Source organism: Actinia tenebrosa, unplaced genomic scaffold (assembly GCF_029948245.1).
Source record: "Actinia tenebrosa isolate PJP-AT-01 unplaced genomic scaffold, QUT_ActTen_1.0 PGA_scaffold2__45_contigs__length_23673736, whole genome shotgun sequence".
In the NCBI taxonomy this organism is placed as follows: domain Eukaryota; kingdom Metazoa; phylum Cnidaria; class Anthozoa; order Actiniaria; family Actiniidae; genus Actinia; species Actinia tenebrosa.
In genome coordinates this window covers 22,078,602-22,104,068 of record NW_028292579.1, presented here as the reverse complement: position 1 = coordinate 22,104,068, position 25,467 = coordinate 22,078,602, and the positions used below count along the sequence as shown (strand labels likewise).

Sequence of the window (25,467 nt, the reverse complement as noted above, 5' to 3'; positions counted from 1 at the left end):
TAAATCACCAGACAATATAGCTAATGATAATAATTTTATTTATATAGCGCTATTATGCACTAATTGTCCAAAGCGCGCCTAGTTCTTTAAGGCTCGTCAAAAATTTTGTTTTAACATCTTGTCATTTATGTAGGTGCACGATAAAAATCATGGTATAATAGCGAACAACCGTGTGGTGTATGTGTTGGATCAGTGAGCCAATCTAAAAGTTCCTTGGAAAGAAACTAAACGAAAGGAAAGGAAAGGATGAAAGGAAATGAAAAACATCAATAACCCAGTTTTGGTAAGTACCTTGGTCCAAAAATATTTATTATTAATACATGAGATTTAATTATTAAAAGATAGACTTTTGTCGTCTGTCTTTACTTATTAGACTCTTAGTCATGTGGATAGGGTGACTGACCTTTGCTGCTATACCTAAATCTTTTGTTTTTTTGGTGTGTCTCCTGGTGAAAGAAAGCAAAAGCCTTTCCCTAGCACTATTCTGTCATCCTAACTTCATGTCAACCGGACCCGAGGCACCAGTCATAATTTAGCTGTTAAGTAAGGTTCATGTATATCGAGGCACGCAATGACTGCACTGATGATTAAATATTCGTTTAACTAAAAACCTGAAATTCATGCTATAAGACTATTTTAGTTGTTTTTACTCGGGCTTCCTGTGGATATATCGCTTGCGTCTTGCATAAGTCGTCCCTTTTCAAATGAGACGCATGGGAAATCTATGTCTTCCATATAGTTAGACCAAAACATACTACGAACAACAGAAGTCAATATTCATTAGCTCTATATTGATGCAAGAGAATATTTAGTACTTCATATTCTCTTGATTGATGCTGTTTAAAATTACATTAGCTGTTAGCACTCAGTTTTACGTAGTTAAGGCTCTGAAGGGTTTCCACTAATTTGTTTCATTTCCCTTGGTACACAATGCGCATGCCAGTTCTCGTCCGTTTTTTTTTTTGGGGGGGGGGGGGGGGGGGGAATTCGTCAGAAGGGGGGAAAGGGGGATGCACTCTGTGTCGCCGATTTACGAAAGAAGTCTCTCACTTCTCCGAAAAGTCTCCGTTCAATTCGTCTTACATCTTTTTTCCTCAAATGTGTGGTATGGGAAATCTGTCTTCCATAGTACTTGTCTCAAATTTTATCACAGGAAGTACGACTGAACGCAGTCATCGTCTAGTTAATTGAACCACAATATACTACGAACAACAACTCTTTATTGTATGCTGTTTCAAATTAATGAACTTATTGGATTATATTAGCCTCACTTTTACGTAATTAAATCTATGAAGGGTTTCCATGTGACGTGTTTCTTTTTACTTGGTACACACTGCGCATGTCAGTTCTCGTCCGTCAACATATGGAAGACAAGGAAGAGAACCACACCTTCCTTCCACGGGATACAACAAGGCACCATCGAGGTTGGCATGGGTTCCTGGTACACCCTCTGCATCTTGATCAACACATATAAATTGTGATTTTGCTTTATGGTTGTGCCGTTCAGTCATCAGGTATCCATGGTACTCTCTTGTCCATCCCGCGGGACACTCGTAAGTCGCAGGGATCATCATCTTGGCACTTCGTGCTTGAACGTAACACACAGCACATGGAGCCTCGTGATTGTGAAGGCGGTCATTGGTGAGTGGATTGAAAATGTTCACTTCGTATTCTGTACCATACATGTATCCAGCGTCCTGGTGACCATCTTTGTATCTTCCATATTTGGGGGTCTCAGGAAGGCACACGTAATTAGCACCTCCGCCTGAATGAAGATAGTTCTCGCCTCCGATACGACCTGTGAACAAACATGAACCATGACTGACTTCTCAGTAATAAATGGAAGTGAGAAACTTTAAAATTATTTTTGCATTCCTTTTTTCACCTTTGTAAACAAGAGAGGCACCGGAAGGACAGGTGGTTCTTCCCCATCGTACGTACTGTACTCCATCACTCTTGGGTCCTGGTGGACCTCTCACACCTTGATGTCCTGTCTCTCCTTTCAAACCTGGTGCACCTAGAGACATGAAAAAAACTTGTCATATTTTTTTAAACACACCATTATAGAATGACGACATTTTATTATGAATATATTTAATCCGTTTATTTGAGAACGATTCAAAGCCTTAAGGTGACTCCAACGTAATTGCGAGTGAAATTAGCAATTTTTTAACTCGCTTGTATTGCGTCCCTCGGATATTTCTGAATTTAGCGGATGTAGTAGCTTAAACGTCTATGCATATATGCATCTATTCTGTTTGGAGAAAATCCATCAAAGGCATTATTTTTATGCTCAGTTTTTCGGCGCCTATTTTACCGCGCAACTACCTGCAATTGATAGTTTTTAGAATTTTTAAATAAAGTTTAGAATACAACGTTAGAAGCCTAAATGTTTGAATTACTACATGTGCTTAATTCAGAATTATCTGAGTGTTTTTGACGGGATACGAGCGAGTTAAAGAAAATCGCTAAATTCACTCGCAATTATGTTGGTCACCTTTAGGCATCGAGAGCCGCGAAGCATGTAGGAGAAATTCAGTTGATATGAACGACATTGTTACCTGGTCTTCCTGGTAAACCATAGTTACGACCATCTCTTCCTGTAGAAGATATATTGAGAATGAGAAGAAATATGGCGATGGGAATGAGATTATGACTGAAATTGAAACTGGGAAGGAATAGCGACCTCAGTGAACAGGGTGATCCTCAGTGAACTAATAGACATTTTTTATGTTTTTATTTAAATCAATATTTATACAGGCACATCCACAGGCAGCCCAAACAATATTCCTGTGTATGGTTTATAAAGGAATGTATGGGAGTTATGATTAAGGTCATGAAAATAAAATGTTTCACTCAACAATTTGCCTCAAAATCCGCTCTCCTCTACCATTATTTAGGTAGAGAAGAGCGGATTTCGAAAAAACCCACTAGACGGCCTCAAATCGCGCTGAAACGTCGCCAGAAGACTGAACGAAGTGAAAGCAACGACTGCAACACGTTTTGAAGCAAATTGTTGAGTGAAACATTTTATTTTCGTAACTTTATCATAACTCCCATACATTCCCTTATAAACCATACACAGGAACCTTGTTTGGGCTGCCTGTGGCACATCTAGTTTAGCAAAGCTAGTTTAAATAGAGTCCAGATATCGATATAACATAATAGTAAATTTACAGTAACATAAATATAATATACATCACTTAGACTTGACATATAGATTAAATTCATTCCCTTCTTTAAACCATAATTTCAAAGGACTGCACTGATTTCTATAAATGCCCCCCCATCCTCCCCTATTCCAATTCATACCTCTTCCCCCACCTCCCGACCTCCCCTCCCCCCCCAAAAAATGATGCTTTACTTTACCTGGTTTCCCAGGTAACCCATCACGACCATCCCTGCCTAATGAAAAAACAGAATATATCGTCAGTACAGTGTAATAACGTGGTGAAGCTGAATACTGTATTATGAAAGATGGCAAAACAACACGAGAATAATCGTAACAAAAAATTGGATTGTTCAAATGAAACAAGAAATGTAAAACACTGATTGACTATAACATGATAACCAGTAAAATAAGTGCTCCAGTGTTCTAACTTCTAATAAACAAGATTTTTAGGTTTAAAGGGCTCCTAAAGCCTAATACAATATTTTCCTTATCAATTCTATACATGAAGTGAATAGTTGAATGATGAAATATTTCTTCATTCGTTGCTTCTTTAAGTTATAAAGGTGTTTATGCTCCAAATAAATGTTCTTAATGATTGACAAATGTTAGTAACAGAGGCTAGCACAAATATGCTTTCCACGACGACCGTCTCTACCTCGCAGTAATATTGTTCGGCTTGATTCAACTGCGTTTATTCTGTAAAAGAGAAAATTTGAAAACCTAGTTTATTCAATGAGGATATCGATTCTTTATTGCTATGATCTTGAGAACCAAATGTGATAGTCATGGGCGTTTTTAAAAAAGGTGGACCTTTTTGACTGAGGATTGAAGGTCATTTTACTGGAAGTGCAAGCGCAGAAATTTGCAGTTCTTTTCTAAATTGTTTTCATTTTATTTCTTTAAGTTGCATAGAAATAAAGCTATATCTTTAAATATTTAATTATTTTAAAATTGATGGGTTGCAAGCATTCCCAATAGAGTCAAAAGACAAAAGCATGGCGGCCATCGTGGTGCTGTTAACAATGGATGCGAATCAGTGAGAAATCTTTTGGCACCAACATGGCCGCGATGACCAAACTTATTTAACGAAAGAACAAAATCATTTCAAACTCTTACGAAAATTACGAGATGATAATAATTATATGAAAAGCATCAATATATAAAATTAAAATATCTAAAAACAATTATATCATCAGTTAAATGAAAATGCTGTAACATCTGCGAGAAGAAATTACAGACTCCTATTAAAAACTAAAGCTCATTGATTAAAAAAGCGAGCTGGTACAGTAAGTTGAACATTCGTCAAACCTTTTTTGAATGTCTACCAGGACCTTAGCCATATCAGCCAGTGTTGTTGGAGTTTGTATTGGAACTGTTGCTCTTTTCTCGACACCTTGTTCTTGTTCCTCAGTTGCTGTTACAACAAGCACAACAAGCAGTACAGCTTTAGACAACATTCTACTTCCAGCAGACGACATATTTTACTGAATCGAACGAATCAAGAAATGACGGAGATAATCTTTCCTTTCGTCTTCAAGTAAAGTTTCATCATGCGAATTGTCAATAACCCCATAACAAGAAATTTCATGAAAACGGATTGTTATTGTTAGTCTTTGGAACCCTGCAGCTAACGGGAAAAAGAGTTGCTTTCATCATACCTCAAATATACAAATGAACAGTTTAACAACGGTCGGGCCGGAGGAATCATGAAAAAAATCTATGTTAGCATAAAGTGATCTTCAAAGAAAGCAGCACCCTTCACCAGCTGACTGTCAGTGGTTTTACTAATGGTTTAAGTCGAAATATTTCTGATTATATAATAACTGTTATAATTCTCGCGTTCTGATTGGTTGGCGGCACGAGTTTTATGAGAGCACACGGCACGCGCGCGCAATTTCATTTGCCTCATTACTATCCAAAATAATGGTTATTGTAATTTGTGTTTTATAAAATAAAAAAATAAAAAACTTGCTTGCTGTGCTGTGTGGAGTTATAAAGCACTTGGGGATTGGCAGAACACTCGAGAAGTGTCGAGAGTGCTTCTCCTAACACCTTCTCTCGTGTTCTGCTAACACGCGTGCTTTATAACTGCACACAACACGCACGCGCGATTTCTATTTCTTCAATATATATTAAGTAAGATAACAGGAGATCCAACTAGGGATCTCAATCTTAACATCTTCTCATTCATGTAGGTGCCCGATAAAAATGATGTCAAAGTGGCAACAGAGCCAATTTAAATAGCATATATACTGAATCAGTAGTTCTTGGAAGTCAAACAAATGAAAGGAAATGATAAAAAGAAATGAGAAAGAGCAAGAGCTAAATTTTGGTAAGTACGTCTAAAAATATTTAAAAAATAGAAAACATGTGCGCGACATGCTCTGCAGTGCGCATGGGTAGATAGTCAAAATATGTGAGATACGACATCTACAAAATTTAACTGACACGTATACGTAGTCGCCGGGCTTTAACAACAAAAACTCGAAAATTTGAATGTCAACTTTTATCACAAGAATACTGAGCACTTTTTACTCAAATATAACTCAAAGTTGAACATCAAACAGAACAAAAAATCTAAAGTTGTCATGAATGGTATTTGAAATATTTCAAAATAAGTATTTAGATCTGTGCCAAATAGGGATTACAGATGACTCCTGCGTTGATGAGTGAAAATTAATTTAACTGAAAACCCAGATAGTGAAATTTCTTTGGAGATTCGTCACGATTCGTCCTCTTGCTTGTGCTAGGTGCCACCAAATTAGAAAAGAGGTTCATTTTTCCGAATAGTCTCCGATCAAGACGACTTAACTGATAATGAAGGTCGTTAGCTGATCATAGATCGCTTGCGTCTTGCATCGTCATTCCAAATTTTTCGTATGGGAAATTTATAACTTTCGAAGTACTTGTCTCAAATTTTATCACAGGAAAAATATTAACGAACAGCAAAAGTCAATGCTCGTGATCCCTTTATTGTATGCTTTTTCAAATGAATGAACTTATTGAACTACATTTAACTTAAGCTCTCAGTTTTACGTAATCAAAGGTATGAATAGTTTCCATGTCCTTTACTTGGTACACACTACGCATGTCAGTTCTCGTCCGTCAACATATGGAAGACAGGGCAGAGAACCACACCTTCCCTCCACAGGATACAACAGGGCACCTTCAGAATTGCGTTGGCTTCCTAGCACAGCCTCTGCATCTTGATCAACACAAATGAATTCGGATTTTCCAAAACTATGATACTGAGTCATCAGATACCCGCGGTACTCTCGTGTCCATCCCACGGGACACTCGTAAGTCGCAGGGATCATCATCTTGGTACTTCGTGTTGTAACGTAACACACAGCACATGGAGCCTCGTGATCATGAAGATTACTTGTGGTAAGCGGGTTGAATGCGTTTACTTCGTACTCTGTACCGTACATGTATCCAGCGTGCTGGTGACCATCTTTGTATCTTCCATATTTGGGGGTCTCAGGGAGACATACGTAATTTGCACCTCCACCTTTATGAGAATAGTACTCTCCTCCGATACGTCCTATGAACAAACATGAAAAATGACTGACTTCTCAATAATAAATGACAGTGAGAAACTTTAAAATTATTTTTGTATTCCTTTTTTCACCTTTGTAAACAAGAGAGGCACCGTAAGGGCAGGTAGTTCTTCCCCATCGTACGTACTGTACTCCACCACCGTTAGGTCCTGGTAGACCTCTCACACCTTGATGTCCTGTCTCTCCTTTCAAACCCGGTGGACCTAGAGGGAGAAGATGCAAGAACTTATTCTGGAAGTAAAATACCTTTCATACCATGGAAACCTGTCTTTACAAATTTCACATAATTTTTTAGACAAATAACGTAGAAGATAAAGGGCCTACCAAAAGAGAGAAACTTTATTTATGGACGGTAAACGTGCGACAGGACAGCGGATAATTCGTTTAGTACTTTTATCATTATCTCGTACATTATATTTTGATAGGTTGAATTATAAAGATATCTGATCCGTTTATCTGAAAAGACTTAAAGCCATCGACGCAGAGAAAATTTAGCTCATGCGAGCGATTGTTACCTGGTCTTCCTGGTAACCCACAGTTACGACCATCTCTGCCTGTACAACATATAATGAGAATGAGAACAAATATGACGTATAGAAAGGTTTCCTTCGATTTCCCAGTAGTTTATGGGCTCCCTTTGTTATGAGAGGTGATGTAAAAATGGCTGTCACATGCATGGTCAATTGTTAGAATAAAACCACGTTACATACAATCAATCCTGGTGTTTGCTATACTTACCTTACAAATAAGACTATCTGAAACTGAAATTGAGAATGAGAAGGAATAGCGACGTCGGTGATCAGGGTAATTATTAAATACGGTTAGCTTTACCTGGTCTCCCCGGTAACCCATCACGACCATCCCTACCTAGTAAAAAACAGAAGATATCGTCAGTACAGTGTAATTAGGATTAAAGTGCCACTAATGTCTGATACAATATTTTCAGTATTGATTCTACATGAAGTGAACAGTCAAATTGTGAAATATTTCTTAATTTGAGTGTTACGTCGTTAAATTATTAAGGTTCATTTATACTCCAAATAAATGTTATTAATGACAAATGTTAATGAGAGCAGCTAGCACAAATATGCTTTCCATCACGACCGGTTCTACCTCGCAGTAATATGGTTCGGCTTGATTCAACTGCGTTCATTCTGTCAAAGAGAAAAGTTGAAAATCTATTAAAGTCAAATATAAACAAATAGATAGATGAAAATACAAAACAGATTGCACAAGACTATACTAACTACTACATAGGAGGCGGATTTAGCTTTTAAAGCGTTTCAAATATCTAAATATATATGTAAACGATATAAAAGCTATAAGAAGCTACAGGAAGATATTATAAACTCCGATTAAAAACTAAAGCTCGTTGATCAAAAACGACTTGCGCAAAGTTAGTTAAACATTATTCACACCTTTTTTGAATTTCTACCAGGACCTTAGCCATATCAGCCAGTGTTGTTGGAGTTTGGATTGGAACTGTTGCTCTTTTCTCGACACCTTGTTCTTTTTTCTCATTTGCTGTTACAACAACAAGAAGCAAAGCAATACTTACTGCTACTACAAGCAGTACAGCTTTAGACAACATTCTGTGTTTAGAGATCGGCAGAAAATTTCACCAAAAGTTCTTCACTGGCTTTTGAGTATGTTTTTAAGAGAAACAAAGAAATGGACTCAAATGCTATGCAGATCTTATTTTTATCAATCATTACATTAAGTAAGATATATTTAAAAAGAAACAAGAAACTTCTTGTTAAGTTGTTAAGCAAACAGTACCCGTAATTTTATCCAACAATAGGATTAACTTTTTTCTTTCTATTGTCATTACGTCCTTCGTTGTTCATTTTTTCTCACTATTTCTCTCTTTTCCTACTTTCTTCCTTCCTTCCTCCCTTTCTTTTAAATAGCTTGAACATTATTAAACTTCGTATATTCTTAGATCTAAATTTAGCCCGTTTATTAAGTCCAAAAGGTTGCAAAGTGTTATTCAATAAGCTTCTCTTCTGAGAAGTTTATTGTCAGTCCCATGACAGTCCCAAATGGCTTCAATGCAAATGAATTTAAAATCAGTTAATGTATGGCTTGAACTATTAAAAATGGGTCGCAGCTTCACATATTTTTTTGTCAGTCTTCATAGCCGATTTATGATTACGGAATCTGATCTTTAAGTTCATCAGTAGATGCTGAGCCCACATATTGCAGATTGCATTTGATAATCAAGTGGGATGTTAACAATAAATACGCCTTATTTGGTTCTCAACCTTAGTTGGCAATCAATTAACTCATTTTAGGAGAAACAAGAAAGTTCATGTTACGTTTTTAGGAAGAAAACATTTAGTTCGAACATGCTGTGTGTGAAATCATTAGCTTAGAAATTTCGCTTTGGCTGGAAAAATGTTTTTGGAGAAAAACAATTGGGTTATCCAAAGAAATCGACCACAGAAATGTTCTTTGGGCTAAAATATTTGGCTTTGAATTTAATTATTTTTCAGTTTGCAATTTGAGCTTCGACACCATTTCTGATTTAGGGTTATATCGCTATAAAAACAAACAAAAGAGATGAGAAATCTGCATTTATTATTCCTCGATGATAATAAGATGATAATAATAATAACAACATTGAACAGTAATATATAATAATAAAATAATGATTATTGCAACATACTGGTTGTCGGATTGGTTTATCTTTATGTTTTTTCCTCGTTTATTTATCAGTAAGTTTGTAAATTATTAGTTGCCTCTGACACTGCACTCATATTTTGTTTTGAATCTTTTAGGTTTTAGAATCTGATGCAGTACCCAAATGTCTGCAGAATAAATGCGCTTTGTGTTTATGCAGTTTTTAGGGATTCCTTATATTACTAAAATCCATTATGCTTTTTAAAAGGCGGTGTAGAACCCTTAAACAAACTCAGGGCATGACCAACTGATATACAAATAAAAAATTTAGGTTTAAGTTTTTTTCTATAACCTTAGTCCATTAAAAATAAAATGTTTTGGACAATGTTTGCCATGTTTTATTAACATTGGAGTCAATGATAATAAGGGGTAGCAACAGTTTCGTTGCAAGTCTCACCTATGGCGCGCATGGTGGGTGGAGGGCGAAATATCTGAGCTCCATTGATTAATCTTTTCCCATCTATTTAAAGATGAGGAAGCATAATTTGACATGTCTCAGTTTAACATGTTTCTCTCCCTTTCATTTGCAGTAAACCTACAGCTTTTCCAAGGCGAATATTGAAGACTGAGTGAAACAAACCAAGCTAGAAATGTTGACCGTCTTTTGTTGGTAAGTACATCGTATTTTTATTCATATCTCCAATATATGGGCGGGAAAGTGGTCGTGATAGCATAAAAACGAGGCTAAATAAGTTATATTTGGAGTTTTACTTTTCAAGAGGAAAAAGAAAAACAACAAAAAACAAAAAACAATTAGATAAGATGCTAGAAGAAAAAACTTATAAAACTCCAGCAAAAGATCATTCAGTGAAACTGTTACTCTCGTGCGTTTTTTTTGTTACTACATTCGGTTTGCCGACCCATAATAGTCTCCGTGCATGTCATTTAGCTGTCAGAGTTTTGGACCTAATCACATGCGGTTTCCAGATCACGTGTATCGAAATAACAAGTAAGTTATTGAAGAGTTATCCAAAAGCTTTTGTGCTTGTAAGGCAATTGCCAGTCTCAGCTGCCTGTGAGCATCAATATCAAAACTGGTGAGTTTATTTATATGTAACTAATAGTTGATGCATATATATTTTCTGAAGCAAGATTCCGATAAGTCGTAGCTTCGTGCGCATCTGAAGACATGTTTATGGTATCAGTTATTATTTAAACTAGGTCCTAACAACCAGTGCGTACTTTACGACTTTAAAGAAAGATCATCAGTTTTCATTTATTAATACTCTAATTTAAAGTATTTAATTTCTTGGATTCGGTAATATTTTTGAAGCACCAAAAGATGTAAATTTTGAGTAGATTGGTGACGGCGCAGTGGTCAAAGACAAGCCTTGTATCTTTTCGCTCGAATTGAGATGTTCTTATTTCTTTTCAAGCTAGGGTATAAGAGCTAAAAACATTTACCATTAAATGTCAAAGAGCACAATGAAGGTTTAAAAAGTATCCTACATTCAACATAGGGCGTACAGTAATGCTCGTGTACCAAAATATTTTGCACTTTGTATTCTGCTCTGTGCGATACTCGATCATTGTTTATATCTATTGTCGGGACTCTCATTAGTTCGGCGAAACGTTATATGTATGTACGTTGGCATGATTTTCCCCAAAAAAATACGATGTTTCAAAGCAAGAACCACTAAAATCTTCAAAAAACTTAATTACGATGTGTTTCGTTCAAGAGAATTTTATAACAAATGTTTTTATCGAAATTTATTTTCGTAAGACATTGCAGCGTGAAGCGTACCGTGAGAATCTCTGAACGCACTAATTGTTGTCGAAATATTGTTTCCGCCCCTTAGCAACATTTGACATTCCCCCTAACAACGGCATGTGTTATAAAGAGGAAATACTACCTTCCAAAAACCATCAAGACCAAAATTCTTTTCAGCAATGTCACACAATATTTAGATAACGGGCCGAAACATAATCGCTTTTGAAGCGATATAGGCTTGTTCCTCTTAACACAGTAAAATACCACTGGGATGTCATTTGATGAGTCCTGCAAGAACTCAAAATTAAGCAAGTCATATCTAGATCGTCTTCAGCCCATAAGTTCAAATCTCCATCTAATAAGATAAAGATTATAAAAAATGCTGTTGAAATTCGTATCGTACTTCGTTTAGTACCACGTACGTCGTGTGATCAATAAGGAATTTTTTAATGCTCACGAATACTGCCCAAATGATTGTATACGGATTGTATACATTATGGTTAAAAAAGAAAATTATTATTTATGATTATTTATTAATTTATAATCATATTTTATTTGTGGTTTTAAGCTCAGTCATATGGGGACTGCACCATTTATTCATATTTGATACTAGTCTAATAGTTTCATATAAAGAATTTTTAATGTTCTCGAACACTGCCCAAATGAATTGTATACGGTATGTATTTTTCATTATTATTCAAACAGACAAGACAATTCAATGCTCAGTGATTCTTTATTACCTGTTGATCAGTAATCTAGCTTAAGAATTTACAATCAATAGTTGGCCTTGGTTTGACTGGCTTGTTGTGGTTTCTATTTGGTACACACTGCGCATGTCAGCTCACGTCCGGTAACATACGGATGACAGGGCAGAGAACCACATACACCTTCTACAGGATACAACAGGGCACCATTGAGATTGGCATGGGTTCCTGGTACACCCTCTGCGTCGTTGTCAACGCAAATGTATTGGGTAGGATGTGGATGGTTGTGATACGCAGACATCAGATATCCATGGTACTCTCTTGTCCATCCCGCGGGACACTCGTAAGTGGCAGGGATCATCATCTTGGCACTTCGTTTTGTGACGTAGCACACGGCGCATGGAGCTTCATGATCGTGAAGATGGCCTTTGGTGAATGGGTTGTAAGTGTTCACTTCGTATTCTGTACCGTACATGTATCCAGCGTTCTGATGACCATTTTTGTACCTTCCATATTTGGGGGTCTCAGGGAGACATACGTAATTAGCACCTCCACCTTTATGTGCATGATTCTCTCCTCCGATACGACCTGGAAATTACGATAATTCATTTGAAAAGAGTATGGCCAACATGCATAAAAGTAAAGTTTAAGTTTTTCTAAACGTTACCTCTATAGAGAAGAGAGGCACCGGAAGGACAGGTGGTTCTTCCCCATCGTACGTACTGTACTCCACCACTCTTCGGTCCAGGTGGACCTCTCACACCATGATTCCCTCGCGCTCCTTTCAAACCTCGTGGACCTGGTGATAGAAGAATGTTGGTAATTTAATAGCCAAATACAAGACTTCATGCATCCTGCTACTTTTGCTACTCAGAATTGTTAAGATGCTTGACAAATTAGCATCCAAACCTGCCAAAGTAGTAGTAATAATAATGATAATAACAACAACGACAACAACAACAACAACAATATATATTTGTATAGCGCATATCTCTCTTTGCTGTACAATAATAATAATAAAAATTAACATAAATGATACACCGAATCAAACTACGGCGACCAACCCGATCAGCCAACGCTCTTGACTCACCAGCAAACCATACAGGCGAAAAAAAATTATAAAATGCTTCATTGTAAATTTTTAATGTACCTCGTGGTCCCGGGGATCCATCTCGACCATCTTGTCCTGTAAAATGAAAATTTATTTCAATATTAGTTGATTGAGTTGATGAAGTGATTTGTTTGAAGTAACAGACGATAAGTGTTGAACCCAGTTAGTTTAGTTGTGTGTAGGGTCGTTTTTCAAGCCTCGACAGGAACAACACTCAGGTTAGACCTTCATGTGGCTCGGATGACCACGTCAATGATTGTCTCGTTCCTAAATAACTAAAGACGTTAAAAGAGGACCACGAGTTTATCAGTTGAATCACTGTCAAGTGTCATCCTCTATAAACAAAGTTGAGTGATTGACTTGTTATATTATATTAGTAAAAATACACAGGTGATTATTGAAAATCTCGCGCGCTGATTGGTCGAGAAACTCACACTATCACACGATAATCACCTCCAGCGATAATCCAAACTGGCGGCCATCCGCTTTGTTGCTGTTACCGGAAAAAAATGTCTTTTATCTGCTTTTCTTTCTTTCTTTTTTTTGAAAGAATCACCTGTGTATTTATACTAAAACAATTATTTGCCTCAGCCTCAGTGAATATCGGAATATATGTAACTCGCCGCTTGAAGACTCGCGTCTCGGTAAATATTCCCCGATATTCAGCTCGCCTTCGGCGAATAATTGTTTAATAAGGAATAAACGATCAAATAGTTCTGAAATAGAACCTTAGGCAATTAAAGTAATAAAGTACGAGAAAGATCTCCATTCAAAATAAACTTTTTGTTTGGTCAAGTGGTTGTGATAGTGTTAACGTACCATACTTTTCATTACGTTTGTGAATTGCGAAAATGTAATGCGCAATTCGCTTTGCAGTGCTAATTAACCAAGAGAACAACCACTTTTGAAACTGAAGTTCAGTTAAGGTTTTATCTTTTAGTTCTAATGTAATATTTTTTCAAAGTTTTCCAGTATGGGATACTAGGGAGACAATAAACAAATGAATTAAGTAATAAGAAAACAAAAGAAAAAATAAAATAAACATTAATAATAAAAATAAGATTTAGGCTCAACTTGAAAAAATATTCATTAACTTCTTACCTGGTTTTCCGGGTAATCCATCGCGTCCATCTCTACCTGCAAAAAAGACATGTTTTCTTAATTGCTCATATCGATAAATTTAGAAATAGTGATTTACTGGTTTCGGGGTCTTTTTTCTTAGCTTACCTCTTATAACTTCCATATGCCTTGATTCAATTCGCTTGAATCTGAGGAAAAACAATACATGTAAGCTGGTAGGATGCTGATAGCGGGTAGTATGCTGATGCTTGTCTCATTCATTCTGTAACTAATAAACTAAGCCAACTCAGTCATGGTATTTACCATTAGGGTTGTATCACAGTGCAGTATATATATATATATATAACGCACACACACACACACACACAAAACAACACAGTAGTAAACACAACAACATGATTAGCAATGATGGCAACAAAGGGCGCAGAAATAACAATATAAACAACAATAAAATCATCAGTAATGGCAAAAAAAAAAAAACAAAACAAAACACGGCTTTGAGTATAATATAACAAGTTGAAGTGTATTCTTCTAAGTACCAGTTAAATATGTTTTTAGTTAACAACCTTTTCTCAAACTCCATCAAGACTTTTATCACATCAGTCAGTGTAGTTGGAGTCTTCCTTCCCTGCCCCCTTTTCTCTACCGTTTGTTCCTGTCCATGGGCTGATAGCACTGTAAGGCTTACTGCCAGAAGCAGTGCTACTTTACACCAACTTTCATTGCCAAACTGCATTTTGAACTTCAAACAAACTTCAGAGTATGTAGGTCATGAAGTGTAGTGAAGAAATGATCTGAGTATTCGATGGGTCGACTACTTGAGTGTTCGTTGTTTCTGACACTATTCTTAAAACACCAAACAAGAATTTTCTTGCAGAGTAAACATTTTATCACCCAAACTTATTTTCCGCAAATGAAAAAATCAAAAATCTCAGTAACCGAATACTAGGAAAACAAGAAATCATTTCTTTTATGGAGGCGAAACGTTTTAGCTACTAATCACTGACTCATGACTATACATTGCGTGGTAGCACATGCGATTCTGCGACCAGACACCTAGGCTTCCACACGAAGTCCATGAAATTGAGTTAATAATTGTGTTATATAAAAAGACACTATTGTTTAATCCACGTATGACAACTTTTAGGTATTTAAAAATTTCTTAGCTAAGGCCATTATAAGAAAGTGTTTTTTCTTTTGGGCACATTTATGAACATTTCCTATTAACGCGTACTCCCTTTAGGTTAAGATTATCCCGGCCGTCCAAATATAGTGAATATTATTTCAAATGTCATGAATGAGCTAAACATAACATCATGGCTTGATTATTCTTCCCCCAGGCAAAGGTATAGGTGAGACGTGCCTTGTGCTATTAACTCATTAGAAAGTTAAGCATCTCGTTTACATCGCTTAATGAGCGAAAAAAATCTTTAAATTTTGTGAAAAGAATCGCAAAAATCTCCAGTATAAAATTATATATATATATATATATATATATTGGTGAGAAGATGTTTGGTGAAAGATAAAGCGAAATGCAGGGAAACTAAAAATGTGGTCATGTTTACCGTTTGCTTAAAGTATAAACAGGATGTTTAATCTGTCTAGTAATGCGATATTCGGCGACGTCATAAAACAAGAAATTTCTTGTATAAGAAAACATTGAGAAATCTTTGACAATTATGATTAATTAAGAAAGCTCGAAAGCTCTTGATTCATACAAGCGATTTTATCTTTGTTGACATAATGTTTGATAAATAAGATTTGTATCAGACCAAAGAGAAATGTGAAAAATATCAAAATTGTTTAGGCTTTCGCCTGTATGGCTGCAAAGAAAGCCGTTAAGGTTATAGAATACTGATCTCTTACCCGATGTAAGGCAGGCACAGCGAGCTAGATCACTTATGAATTAAGTTATTGGAAGGGGGGGGGAAGGCAAACCAGATAACCGAATCTAACAAAATGCCAAGTTTAGGAATCGATCTCCTTCAGCCTCCAAATTCTTTTATTCTGCAGTTTGTAATCCAAAAGCGAACTCCAATCATGCAAGACAACTACTGTCTTTACTTTGCTTACTCTATCTCATGAGCAGTAAAGAGAATATAATAGCACGTATATAGCTGAAAAAAAGTCGCAAAAATCAGTAGAAAGTAAACCCATGCAAAAAGTGAATGAGAATGAAATTTAAACACCGTTTAAAAATTGTTTTTAGCTTTACCGACCGTTTCCGGCGGTAATTTCAGTATTAGTTAACGGAAGTCACAGCGTCTTTTCGCGTGCCAAATCTGCAAGTATAAGTCATGGAGATCTTCATTAATTCACGACTGGCTTTTCTGTTATCCCAAAATAAAACAATACCAAATTTCTCAAATTTTATGACTAAAAAGTACCATTAAAAATCAAATAAATTCTTTGGACAACAAGACCCTGGGGAGTAGGGTACACTGGTTTACCTGTCTACGACATTTTACCTGGGTCTCTGATAGATAAGTTGCGCAATAGTTCAATGGCGTCTGAATAAACGTGGTGCAACATGATCTGCATGTGAAACGGTAATTGTTTTTGAAAAATTTAAAATCGAAGAGAAGACGGTTTCAATAATGTAGTTTTGGTTTCAACCCTTTTCCAACCCTTTGAATATAAAAAACGTAAGAAGAAAAATTTGGTTATCCAAAGAAATCGAGCACAGAACTTTAATTTTCTTTTGGCACAGATATGATATTTGCTTCAGAATGTATTTATTTTTCAGCTTCGACACCATGTCTGATTTTGGGTTACATCACAAGGAAAACAAACAAAAGAGATAAGAAATCCGAGGGGAAGGGGTGGGATGGTTTTTTGATTATTTATAACTGACAAATATTCGGTGTTAACATCTTTTCATTTATGTAGCTGCCCGATAAAAATCATGTCAAAATCGCGAGCAACCGTGTGGTTTATTTGGTGGATCAGTGAGCCAATCTAAACAGAAACTGAATCAAAAGTCCCTTGGAAAGAAAGCAAATGAAAGAAAGAGATGAAAGGAAATGAAAAAGAGCATGAGCTCAGTTTTGGTAGGTACGTCTAAAATAAGAGCAGTTTTTGCATGACTGTGAAAAGCCCAGTGCGTTAAGCGTGCCGTGCAGTAACCTTGATGTTTTCTAGAATTTTAATTGGCTGATTTTTCTCGCGTAATGCTTGGTGTGGCTTTGCCGTGACTGTGATGTAACCATGTCCGCGCCGTGTTTGTATCGTGTTCTGGGTATTGGATTGGATGGAAAGTAAATTCTCGCGTAAAGTGTTTGGTGTGGCGTATCCCTTGCCGTGTCACGACCGTGTTCGTGCCGTGAGCTTTTCACAGTCATACGAAAGCTGCTCTATTAATGAGAGAGAAAGGAAAAACGCCACCCATGCCGTGCTTTGTTTTGTAATGCGCAAGCACAATGTGCCGCGGAATAGGCCATTTCACGGATCTCGTTACTCAACCTCAGCCTCGTCAGCGTGTAATTATTCTTTAGAAATTGACTACAGTCCGCAGTAATGAAAGGAATTTACACATCAACGAACAATTGAAACACTTAAAGTGCTACTACGACGAAAATCGCTCAAACTTGGATTCAGCTGAAACTTCCTAAGAATACCCTTTAAAGGTCCAATAATCACTGTATGAAGTGTTTTCTCGATATTCAGGACGAAAGTATGATATTTTTACGATTACTTTTTGGAGTCTGTGACGTCATACACTCAACATCGAACATCGCTCCATACATTTCTTTGTATATAAATCCTTAATTTATTTTATTCCTATGAAGCCAAAAGGGTGGCTAATGTGCTTATTTCACATTACTTGTGACTATAATTTATATTTTGGGGTGTTTGGGTATTTCTTTCTCCCTTTACTACTGATATTTTAATCATAAACAAAGAAATGTATGGAGCGATGTTCGATGTTGAGTGTATGACGTCATAGACTCCAAAAAATAATCGTAAAAATATCATACTTTCGTCCTGAATATCGAGAAAACACTTCATACAGTGATTATTGGACCTTTAAAGAGTATTCTTAGGAAGTTTCAGCTGAATCCAAGTTTGAGCGATTTTCGTCGTAGTAGCACTTTAAAAATTTCACAGGTTGTAGGCAATTTCTAAAGAATATATTACACGCTGACGAGGCTGAGGTTGAGCCGCGGGAACTGTGAAATGGTCTATTTCAAAAGTAGGCTCAATTCTCAGAATATTCTCCGATGAAGGCGAATTAACTGATTGTTAAAGGATTGTTAAGCTCATATTGCTTGCGTGTCTCATCTACTTTTCTTAAATGTTTCGTGGGGGAAAACGCTATCTTCCACAGTACTTGTCTCAAATTGTATCTCAGGACTTAAGTCCGAGTGAACGCAGTCATCGTCTAGTGGAACCCAAATATACTACGAACCAGTCTAGTACCCATAGCTACTCGGTCTCGTTCCTCCCCCGAAGAGGCTCTGGCAACAGCCGTTTTCTGCCCGATGCTGATTGGTCCAAATAGCCGCGCATGCGTGAGCATCTCAAGTAATTTATGACCAGCGAGGTCGGAAATTAATTTTTCCGAATTTAATTCCAAGGGCTTTCGCCCGGAATAACCTCGTTCCCAAGCACTATAACTTATCTATATTTCTATATCCTTATGGTAAAAGGTGTTTCTATTCGATGCTCAGAACATCTAAGGTTTAAAATACTTCACGCATGAATTTTCCGAAGGCTTTTCTAAAAATAATTTCAATATGACGGATTAGAATGCAGGAGTTTTGCCTTCGATGAATAATTTTAGGCAAAGAAATCCAAATATCTCCTTTTCCTACTTGCCAGACGATGCTAGGCAGTATTCAGTGGAAAGTTTCAGCTCTCTTTTTGAAAATTTACGTCTCTTACCTTAAAAATACCTTAAGTTTTTTTTCAACTCGAAAACTTTTGTATAGGTCAAGGTAAATTTATATATAAAAATATTTTCTAAAATTTAGTTTCTACATCATACTAACTAAACAGGATGCCAGTGTCTGCAAATGACAGGGTGAATTTTGAGACAAGAAGCATAAGAAGACGGGGTATACACTTGAGCACTCATTTTTTTCAAACGAGCAGTGTGTTCCAGTTTAAATGGGACAAAAAAAATTTATATTCGTATTGTGATTCTAAAAAGACAAGGCAATTCAATGCTCAGCGATTATTTATTACCTATTGATTCTAATTCTAAACCTAGAATTTACAGTCAATCATTTAGTTAGACTACTTGGACTTGGCTCGTTTCGGTTTCTATTTGGTACACACTGCGCATGTCAGTTCACGACCCTCAACATATGGTTGACAAGGTAGAGAGCCACACCTTCCTTCCACGGGATACAACAGGGCACCATTGAGATCGGCATGGGTTCCTGGTACACCCTCTGCGTCGTCATCAATACAAACAAAATCAGAAGAATGTGCATGTCCGTGATAGGCAGTCATCAGGTATCCATGGTACTCTCTTGTAAATTAAAGTAAATTAAAATGAGTGTTAACGAGCAAGTGTTTTTAGAGACAAGAAATTCGTTGTCCTTGAAGTGGCTTTCAACTTTCACAAAGATTGAGTGCACTATCATCGATTTTAAAATGGCACCAGTCAAAAGTCCTTTATCCTTTACTCACCTCGCAGTACTGCCAATTGCTTTGATTCAAAGCTTTTGAATCTGTTAGAAAACAAGATAATATGATTAATGCGCGAAAAAACCCAATATATATTACTTATACTAATATCTTGCCCTTTTCTTCGCTTATTTATTTATATATATTTACAAGGATAGAAATAATGCTTTTAAAAGTTTTTAAATAAAACGTTTTATTTAAAAACTTTTAAAAGCATCGTTTCTATCCTTGTAAATATATATTTCATCAAGAAGCAATATCATGACAACGTTTATTTATTTATTTATTTATTTTTCTCAAAGAAAAAAATATTCAGGATCATTTGAATATTGGATCCACTCTAAGCATAAGAATGGTTTTCTTTCTTCGTTTATTCTATCCATCACTCTTTTATCAGTTTTTATTTTTTTTTATTCTTTGCTTTTTTTCTTCTTATTTCCTTTGCTTCATTCTTTTCCTACCGCCTTCCTTCTTTCCTTTTTTCGTTCATTCCTTCATTCATTCTGTCCTTCCCTTCATCATAACTTTCTATCCTTTCTGCTTCCATTCCTTTAATTTTTCTCTGTCTTCTAAGACTTCTTCCTTCCTTTTCTCTCTCCTACTTTTCCTTTTTCAGCAAAAAAATCCCAGTCCAAGTATCAACTCCAGTGATAAAGTATATTCTCGCTAAATAACATTGTGATCCACTGTTTTTCAGTCATCTATTCTGTTCTTTTATTTGACTATATTTTCTTGCGTACCTTTGATCCAGTTCTACCAACAGTTTGTACATGTCTGCCAACGTTGTTGGGACTCTGTTTGAATCTGATACTCTTTTCTTGACACCCTGTTCTGGCACATCAAGAGTTTGTACAAGACAAAACATAACAAGACTTACTGCTACAAGGAGAAAACCTTTGCACCATATTACTCCAGAAGACATGTTGAACGTTTATGAAAGCAAAGAGTAACGATAGAAACTTTACTGTAGTTTTACTAATTGACCATAGAGAGTAGTGAAAATCAGCAATATATAAATGCTTTTGCACAAAATCACTGAAAGAAAAACAAGAAATTGAAACGAGAAATTTCTCGTAAACTGACTGAGTAAACATTATGTCATGCGATAAAGTGTTCAAAACCAAAATGCTTTTAGCAGTTTCTAAGTTGCACTCCTTTCATTCTGTGTAGAAGTCATTAAATTAAAGCATTCGTTTCAGCCCACCATCAGGGATTGAAAGGGAAAATTTGAAAACGTTTACCTCCAAACATTTTCTCTAGTATGCCTTAAGATTGAGTAGTTTCAGCATTAAGATTATCCTTTTTCCAGATCAAGCTTTCAGTTATAACTTAATAATATCAAGAGCGCTCTAAAGCACTTTCGACATCAAAAAGGTTCTTTATTTCAAGCAAATATCGTTTTTATAGCGAATTATTAGTGAATTTACTACATTTTACACATTTTTAAAAAGATAATACCAAACTGGTTGAATATGCCTTGACTCTGACATCTACTTTGACTTGAGATCGTCTTGAGTTAGTCAAATGAAGGGTATAAGAGAGTATAAGTATTTACGCTAAGTTAAATATTTTGTAGGTAATCAGGATCTCAGGAAAACAGGAAAGTTCTTGTTTGAGTAAAATTCGATGCTTTTAGGGATTCTCAAGTATTCAGGCTCAAGATCACAAACGATTTATTAAATGCATTCAATTTCGTTTTTTATTGATCCATTTTAGAAATACCTTGGTAGTCGCAGTCTTACTCCAATTTTCAAGTCCCATATACTGCCTAAACAAAGCGTGTTCGGGAATTTTGTTTGGAATGACTTCCATAATTTGCAAAGAAATATATACATATATACTCTGGTTAGCTAGCTTGTGCTACTGACTTTCTGAATTGGTAATCTTAAAGTCAATAAGACATAACAGATTCATTCCACATTAGTTTCAAACCCAGTTAAGGATCTCCGACCGAAAAGCTACAAAAACTAGTTTATTTGATGTCAAAGTGATCCAAAATGCGTTACAAAAATCAATCCAAAGTACTACAAACACCATACTTATCAAACTAGCATAGAACTAAGAATTTGATTATTTATTACATTTAATTTCGTTTTATTAGGGGATCTTGGCCGCATTTTAAAATTCGCCTACCTCTTTTGTTTTTGCTGCTACAATAGTGACATTTAATTTCTGTTGCGCTCCAAAGCTACTGATGGGCTTTTTAGAGGGTAAAAAAAATATATTACCCAGCCAACCATTCAAAATTGACGGCATTTTTGGTGCACAAAAACACAAATGGGATAGAATATTTGCATTATGTAGTATTAATATAAACGTTATATTATATTGTTAATGAATATTAATTACGTGTACCAAAATCCTTTGCACACTTTCTTTCGTTCAGTTCATTAGCACCAAATATCTTAATATTTTCATGAGGGAGTTTTGAATAATGTTGTCTCCTATAAAAATGGCAAAACTCTGTAAAAAGCATGTTAGAGACACTGAATTTTTTAAATTGTGGTATTCCCGAGGTTTTCCCTTATTCATCTCGCGGGACACATACGTTTTAGGGATCAACATCTTGCCACTTCGTGTTAGAGCGTAACGTACAGCTCTGACTTTTATGGCGTAAAAGGAATTTTGTATTCTACACCATGCATGTGTCAACCGAACGACTGAAGACCATCTTTGTACCTTCCGTATTCCGTATCGTACGTACTATACTCAACCACTCTTGGATCCTGTTGTAACTCTCTCACCTTGCATACAGTGTTCTAAATCCGATGATTTTGGATTAAAAACCAACGTCGTATATTTCATACCAGGTGACCCATCTTTACTTCATGTTTACTAAAATTGCAGAGGTACAGTTGCGCAATTAAAGATTATGATGGTCAAAATGTGCATTGAAAAACAATTGCAAACTATAAATTGGCAATGGGGAACTGTGTGTGATACTTATGCAAGCTTAGATGATCTGAAAACTGCTAATGTTGTTTGCCGTCAACTTGGTTTTACCAAAACTGTTGGCTATTCGTATGATGGAGGAGGAACGGATAAAGTATGGTTGTGGGACATGCGATGTTCAAGCTCAAAGACCTCACTTGGAAGCTGTACTCACCGGCAACGCGGGGTGGGGAAGTATTTCATCTAGCTGCTATTGTCACAAGTGGGATGTTGGTATCTGCATCAATCAATAGTTTAAAGATAATGTCATTTCTAATCTTAATTATTGTTGGGTTTACCCAAATGTGTCAATGGGGAACAGTTTGTGATACCAACTGGAAAATGAAGGACTCCAAGGTTGCTTGTCGTCAGCTTGGTTTTACCAAAACTGTGGGATATTGGTTGTGGGGACAAGGGAAGGGAAAAGTATGGCTGTACAACGTGGTGTTCAGGCTGAGTCCTCACTTGGAACTTATGTCTTTATGTGTTACTGACTTTGATTGCAATGATCAATGGGGAACGGTGTGTTACGATGGTAATGGTTACTGGCGTATGAACGAAGCCAAAGTTGTATGCCGTCAACTTGGCTTTACCAAAACGATAGGACCTTCGTGGAATGGACGAGGCACGGGTAAGATATGGCTGTACCGCATGGGATGTTCAGGCACAGAGGCCTCGCTTGGAAACTGTACTCACAATGGATGGGGAAGCGTTCACTCTTACTGCAATGGTCACACATATGATGTTGGTGTCTTGTGCTTATCATGATATTAAGTTGTACGTTAGCAGTATCTAAGGTATTATATTGCTGGTGTTGTAAAATCTAAAGGATCACGCACAATATTTGCATTGATTCTCAGGCTCAGAGTCCTCACTTGGAAACTGTACTCACAATGGATGGGGAAATGTTTTCTCTCGGTGCAACAAACACCAATGGGATGTTCGTGTCGCCGGGTTGTGCATTAATGCGCTATAGTTGTTGTGGTAATAAGATGCAGGCTAGAAAGTTATAGAAACGTTTGACAATGATGAATAAAGAACTTGCATATTTGTATATTTGGATATGGATATCCGAGGGCGAAATAAAGGGCCAGGCAAGACCGATTTTGTATGGGGAACATCAATTAACAATGCGCACAATGGTTTTATGGTGTGCATAGGAATCGTTAACAATTGGTATACCTTCAAGAATAATACGTATGATGATTATAGGTTGGTCTTATGTATGGCTTTTTAAATAATATCCGAACTTATGTCTTTATGTGTTAGTGACTTTGATTGCAATGGTCAATGGGGAACGGTGTGTTACGCTGGTTATGGTAACTGGCGTATGAACGAAGCCAAAGTTGCATGCCGTCAACTTGGTTTTACCAAAACTGTAGGACCTTCGCTTTGGGGACGAGGAACGGGTAAGATATGGCTTCACAACATGGGATGTTCAGGCTCAGAGGCCTCCCTCGGAAGCTGCACTCACAATGGATGGGGAAGCGTTCACTCTTACTGCAATGGTCATACATATGATGTTGGTGTCGTGTACTTATCATGATATTAAGTTATAGGTTAGCAGAATATAAGGTAGCAGAACCTAAACTATTATATTGCTGGTGTTGTAGTTTAATTTTGATTCTATAAATTCATACATCACATCATATGGACCATTTTGCCTTCATAGTAATTTGTGTTGAGTGTTATAAAAGATTATTGACAATTAGATATAACATTTAAAAACATAAACACTTTTCGTATAGAGAGATATGAATGACATAAACGATTTGATATACAGACGAGGCAAGACTCAATAAATTGTGCATAGGGAACTTACATTATTCACAATAGGAACTGATATGAATATGATGGCTTTATGATGGAAAAGGAATGGCCAGTGTGATGATTATGGCTTGATAACATGAATGCATTACTTGTTCATATATTCTGGACTTCTGTGTTGATGTGTTTGGTTACACTGGGGAACAGTGTGTGAATATGGTGGTTACTGGCGCATGAATGATGCAAAAGTGGCATGCCGGCAACTTGGTTTTACCAAAACTATAGGACATTCGTGGCGTGGACGAGGGACGGGTAAGATATGGCTGTACGACATAGGATGTTCAGGCTCAGAGGCCTCACTTGGAAGCTGTTCCCACAATGGATGGGGGAATGTTGACTCTAGCTGCAACAGGCACACGTGGGATGCTGGTGCTTGTATCAATTAATGTGTAAAAAATTATGTCATAATATCAATAGCAGATATTATGGATGCCTGCAAATGAGATGCAAATGAGACACCATGCATTCTATCGTCCCGATATGTATGATCGACCCACTTGTAAGATTCTAAAAACAAACGAATATCTCATTGCAGGCTGGACTGTAATAACGGTTATTGTTTTCGATTTTACTGGAATTTTTTTTAATGGGGGACAGTATGTGATTATAACAATTGGTACTGGGAAATGAATGATGCCAAGGTTGCGTGTAGGCAACTTGGTTTTACCAAAACTGTAGGATATTGGTATTGGGGACGAGGAACGGGTAAAATATGGCTGTATAACATGCAATGTACAGGCTCAGAGTCCTCACTTGGAAGCTGCACTCACAGTGGATGGGGAAACGTTTACTCTGGGTGCAGCAATCATCAATGGGATGTTGGCGTCGTTTTGTGCATGAATAAGTTGTAGTTGTTGTGGTAATATGTGGTGAGATGATGACAAAGTTTTGCAAGGTTTTCACTATGATGAATAGGAACTGTATACCACTATGAGGGCGAAATAAAGGGCCAGGCAAGACCGATTTTGTATGGGGAACATCAATTGACAATGCGCACAATGGTTTTATGGTGTGCATAGGGAATCGTTAACAATTGGTATACCTGCAAGAATAAT

The 25,467-nt window shown here is 36.7% G+C and overlaps 3 protein-coding genes and 1 long non-coding RNA gene across 5 annotated transcripts in view; 1 reads left to right on the top strand and 3 right to left on the bottom strand.

The window, feature by feature from the left end:
* Window positions 1–1,200: 1,200 nt before the first annotated feature.
* On the bottom strand, window positions 1,201–4,739 carry LOC116298117 (uncharacterized). The gene is made up of 6 exons (XM_089034597.1): window positions 4,481–4,739; window positions 3,828–3,868; window positions 3,370–3,405; window positions 2,562–2,600; window positions 1,886–2,017; window positions 1,201–1,798 (listed from the first exon to the last, which is right to left on the bottom strand). Exons 1-6 carry the CDS (start codon window positions 4,648–4,650, stop codon window positions 1,320–1,322), a joined length of 897 nt encoding a protein of 298 aa, XP_088890723.1. The 5' UTR covers window positions 4,651–4,739; the 3' UTR covers window positions 1,201–1,319.
* A 1,385-nt stretch (window positions 4,740–6,124) lies between these two features.
* Window positions 6,125–20,656, bottom strand: LOC116298118 (short-chain collagen C4). Of its 2 annotated transcripts, XM_031706485.2 has the most exons (6): window positions 8,151–8,430; window positions 7,846–7,886; window positions 7,564–7,599; window positions 7,248–7,286; window positions 6,804–6,935; window positions 6,125–6,716 (listed from the first exon to the last, which is right to left on the bottom strand). In XM_031706485.2, exons 1-6 carry the CDS (start codon window positions 8,321–8,323, stop codon window positions 6,241–6,243), a joined length of 897 nt encoding a protein of 298 aa, XP_031562345.2. In that variant the 5' UTR covers window positions 8,324–8,430; the 3' UTR covers window positions 6,125–6,240. The 2 variants fall into 2 exon arrangements, with proteins under 2 accessions (XP_031562345.2, XP_031562346.2); XM_031706486.2 differs by lacking the exons at window positions 7,564–7,599; window positions 7,846–7,886; window positions 8,151–8,430 and adding exons at window positions 19,658–19,698; window positions 20,395–20,656.
* Window positions 11,840–14,862, bottom strand: LOC116298119 (short-chain collagen C4). The gene is made up of 6 exons (XM_031706487.2): window positions 14,587–14,862; window positions 14,168–14,208; window positions 14,042–14,077; window positions 12,980–13,015; window positions 12,497–12,628; window positions 11,840–12,417 (listed from the first exon to the last, which is right to left on the bottom strand). Exons 1-6 carry the CDS (start codon window positions 14,754–14,756, stop codon window positions 11,939–11,941), a joined length of 894 nt encoding a protein of 297 aa, XP_031562347.1. The 5' UTR covers window positions 14,757–14,862; the 3' UTR covers window positions 11,840–11,938.
* LOC116298121 (uncharacterized) overlaps window positions 16,957–25,467 on the top strand; it is a 24,083-nt gene continuing 15,572 nt past the window's right edge. Inside the window, exon 1 of the long non-coding RNA XR_004197304.1 lies at window positions 16,957–17,070. This is a non-coding gene — a long non-coding RNA (uncharacterized LOC116298121). The remainder of the gene's footprint in view (window positions 17,071–25,467) is intronic.

Excerpts from the sequence above, each read along its gene's own strand:
- LOC116298119 (XM_031706487.2), bottom strand. The coding sequence starts at position 14,756 with ATGCAGTTTGGCAATGAAAGTTGGTGTAAAGTAGCACTGCTTCTGGCA. Across the intron at positions 14,078-14,167 it reads GCATATGGAAGTTATAAGAG|GTAGAGATGGACGCGATGGA; the intron begins GTAAGCTAAGAA and ends TCTTTTTTGCAG. Across the intron at positions 12,418-12,496 it reads TGCCTCTCTTCTCTATAGAG|GTCGTATCGGAGGAGAGAAT; the intron begins GTAACGTTTAGA and ends CGTAATTTCCAG.
- LOC116298117 (XM_089034597.1), bottom strand. The coding sequence starts at position 4,650 with ATGTCGTCTGCTGGAAGTAGAATGTTGTCTAAAGCTGTACTGCTTGTT. Across the intron at positions 3,869-4,480 it reads CTGGTAGACATTCAAAAAAG|AATAAACGCAGTTGAATCAA; the intron begins GTTTGACGAATG and ends TCTCTTTTACAG. Across the intron at positions 1,799-1,885 it reads TGCCTCTCTTGTTTACAAAG|GTCGTATCGGAGGCGAGAAC; the intron begins GTGAAAAAAGGA and ends GTTTGTTCACAG.
- LOC116298118 (XM_031706485.2), bottom strand. The coding sequence starts at position 8,323 with ATGTTGTCTAAAGCTGTACTGCTTGTAGTAGCAGTAAGTATTGCTTTG. Across the intron at positions 7,600-7,845 it reads CCGAACCATATTACTGCGAG|GTAGGGATGGTCGTGATGGG; the intron begins GTAGAACCGGTC and ends GTTTTTTACTAG. Across the intron at positions 6,936-7,247 it reads TGGGTTACCAGGAAGACCAG|GTCCACCGGGTTTGAAAGGA; the intron begins GTAACAATCGCT and ends TTCTCCCTCTAG.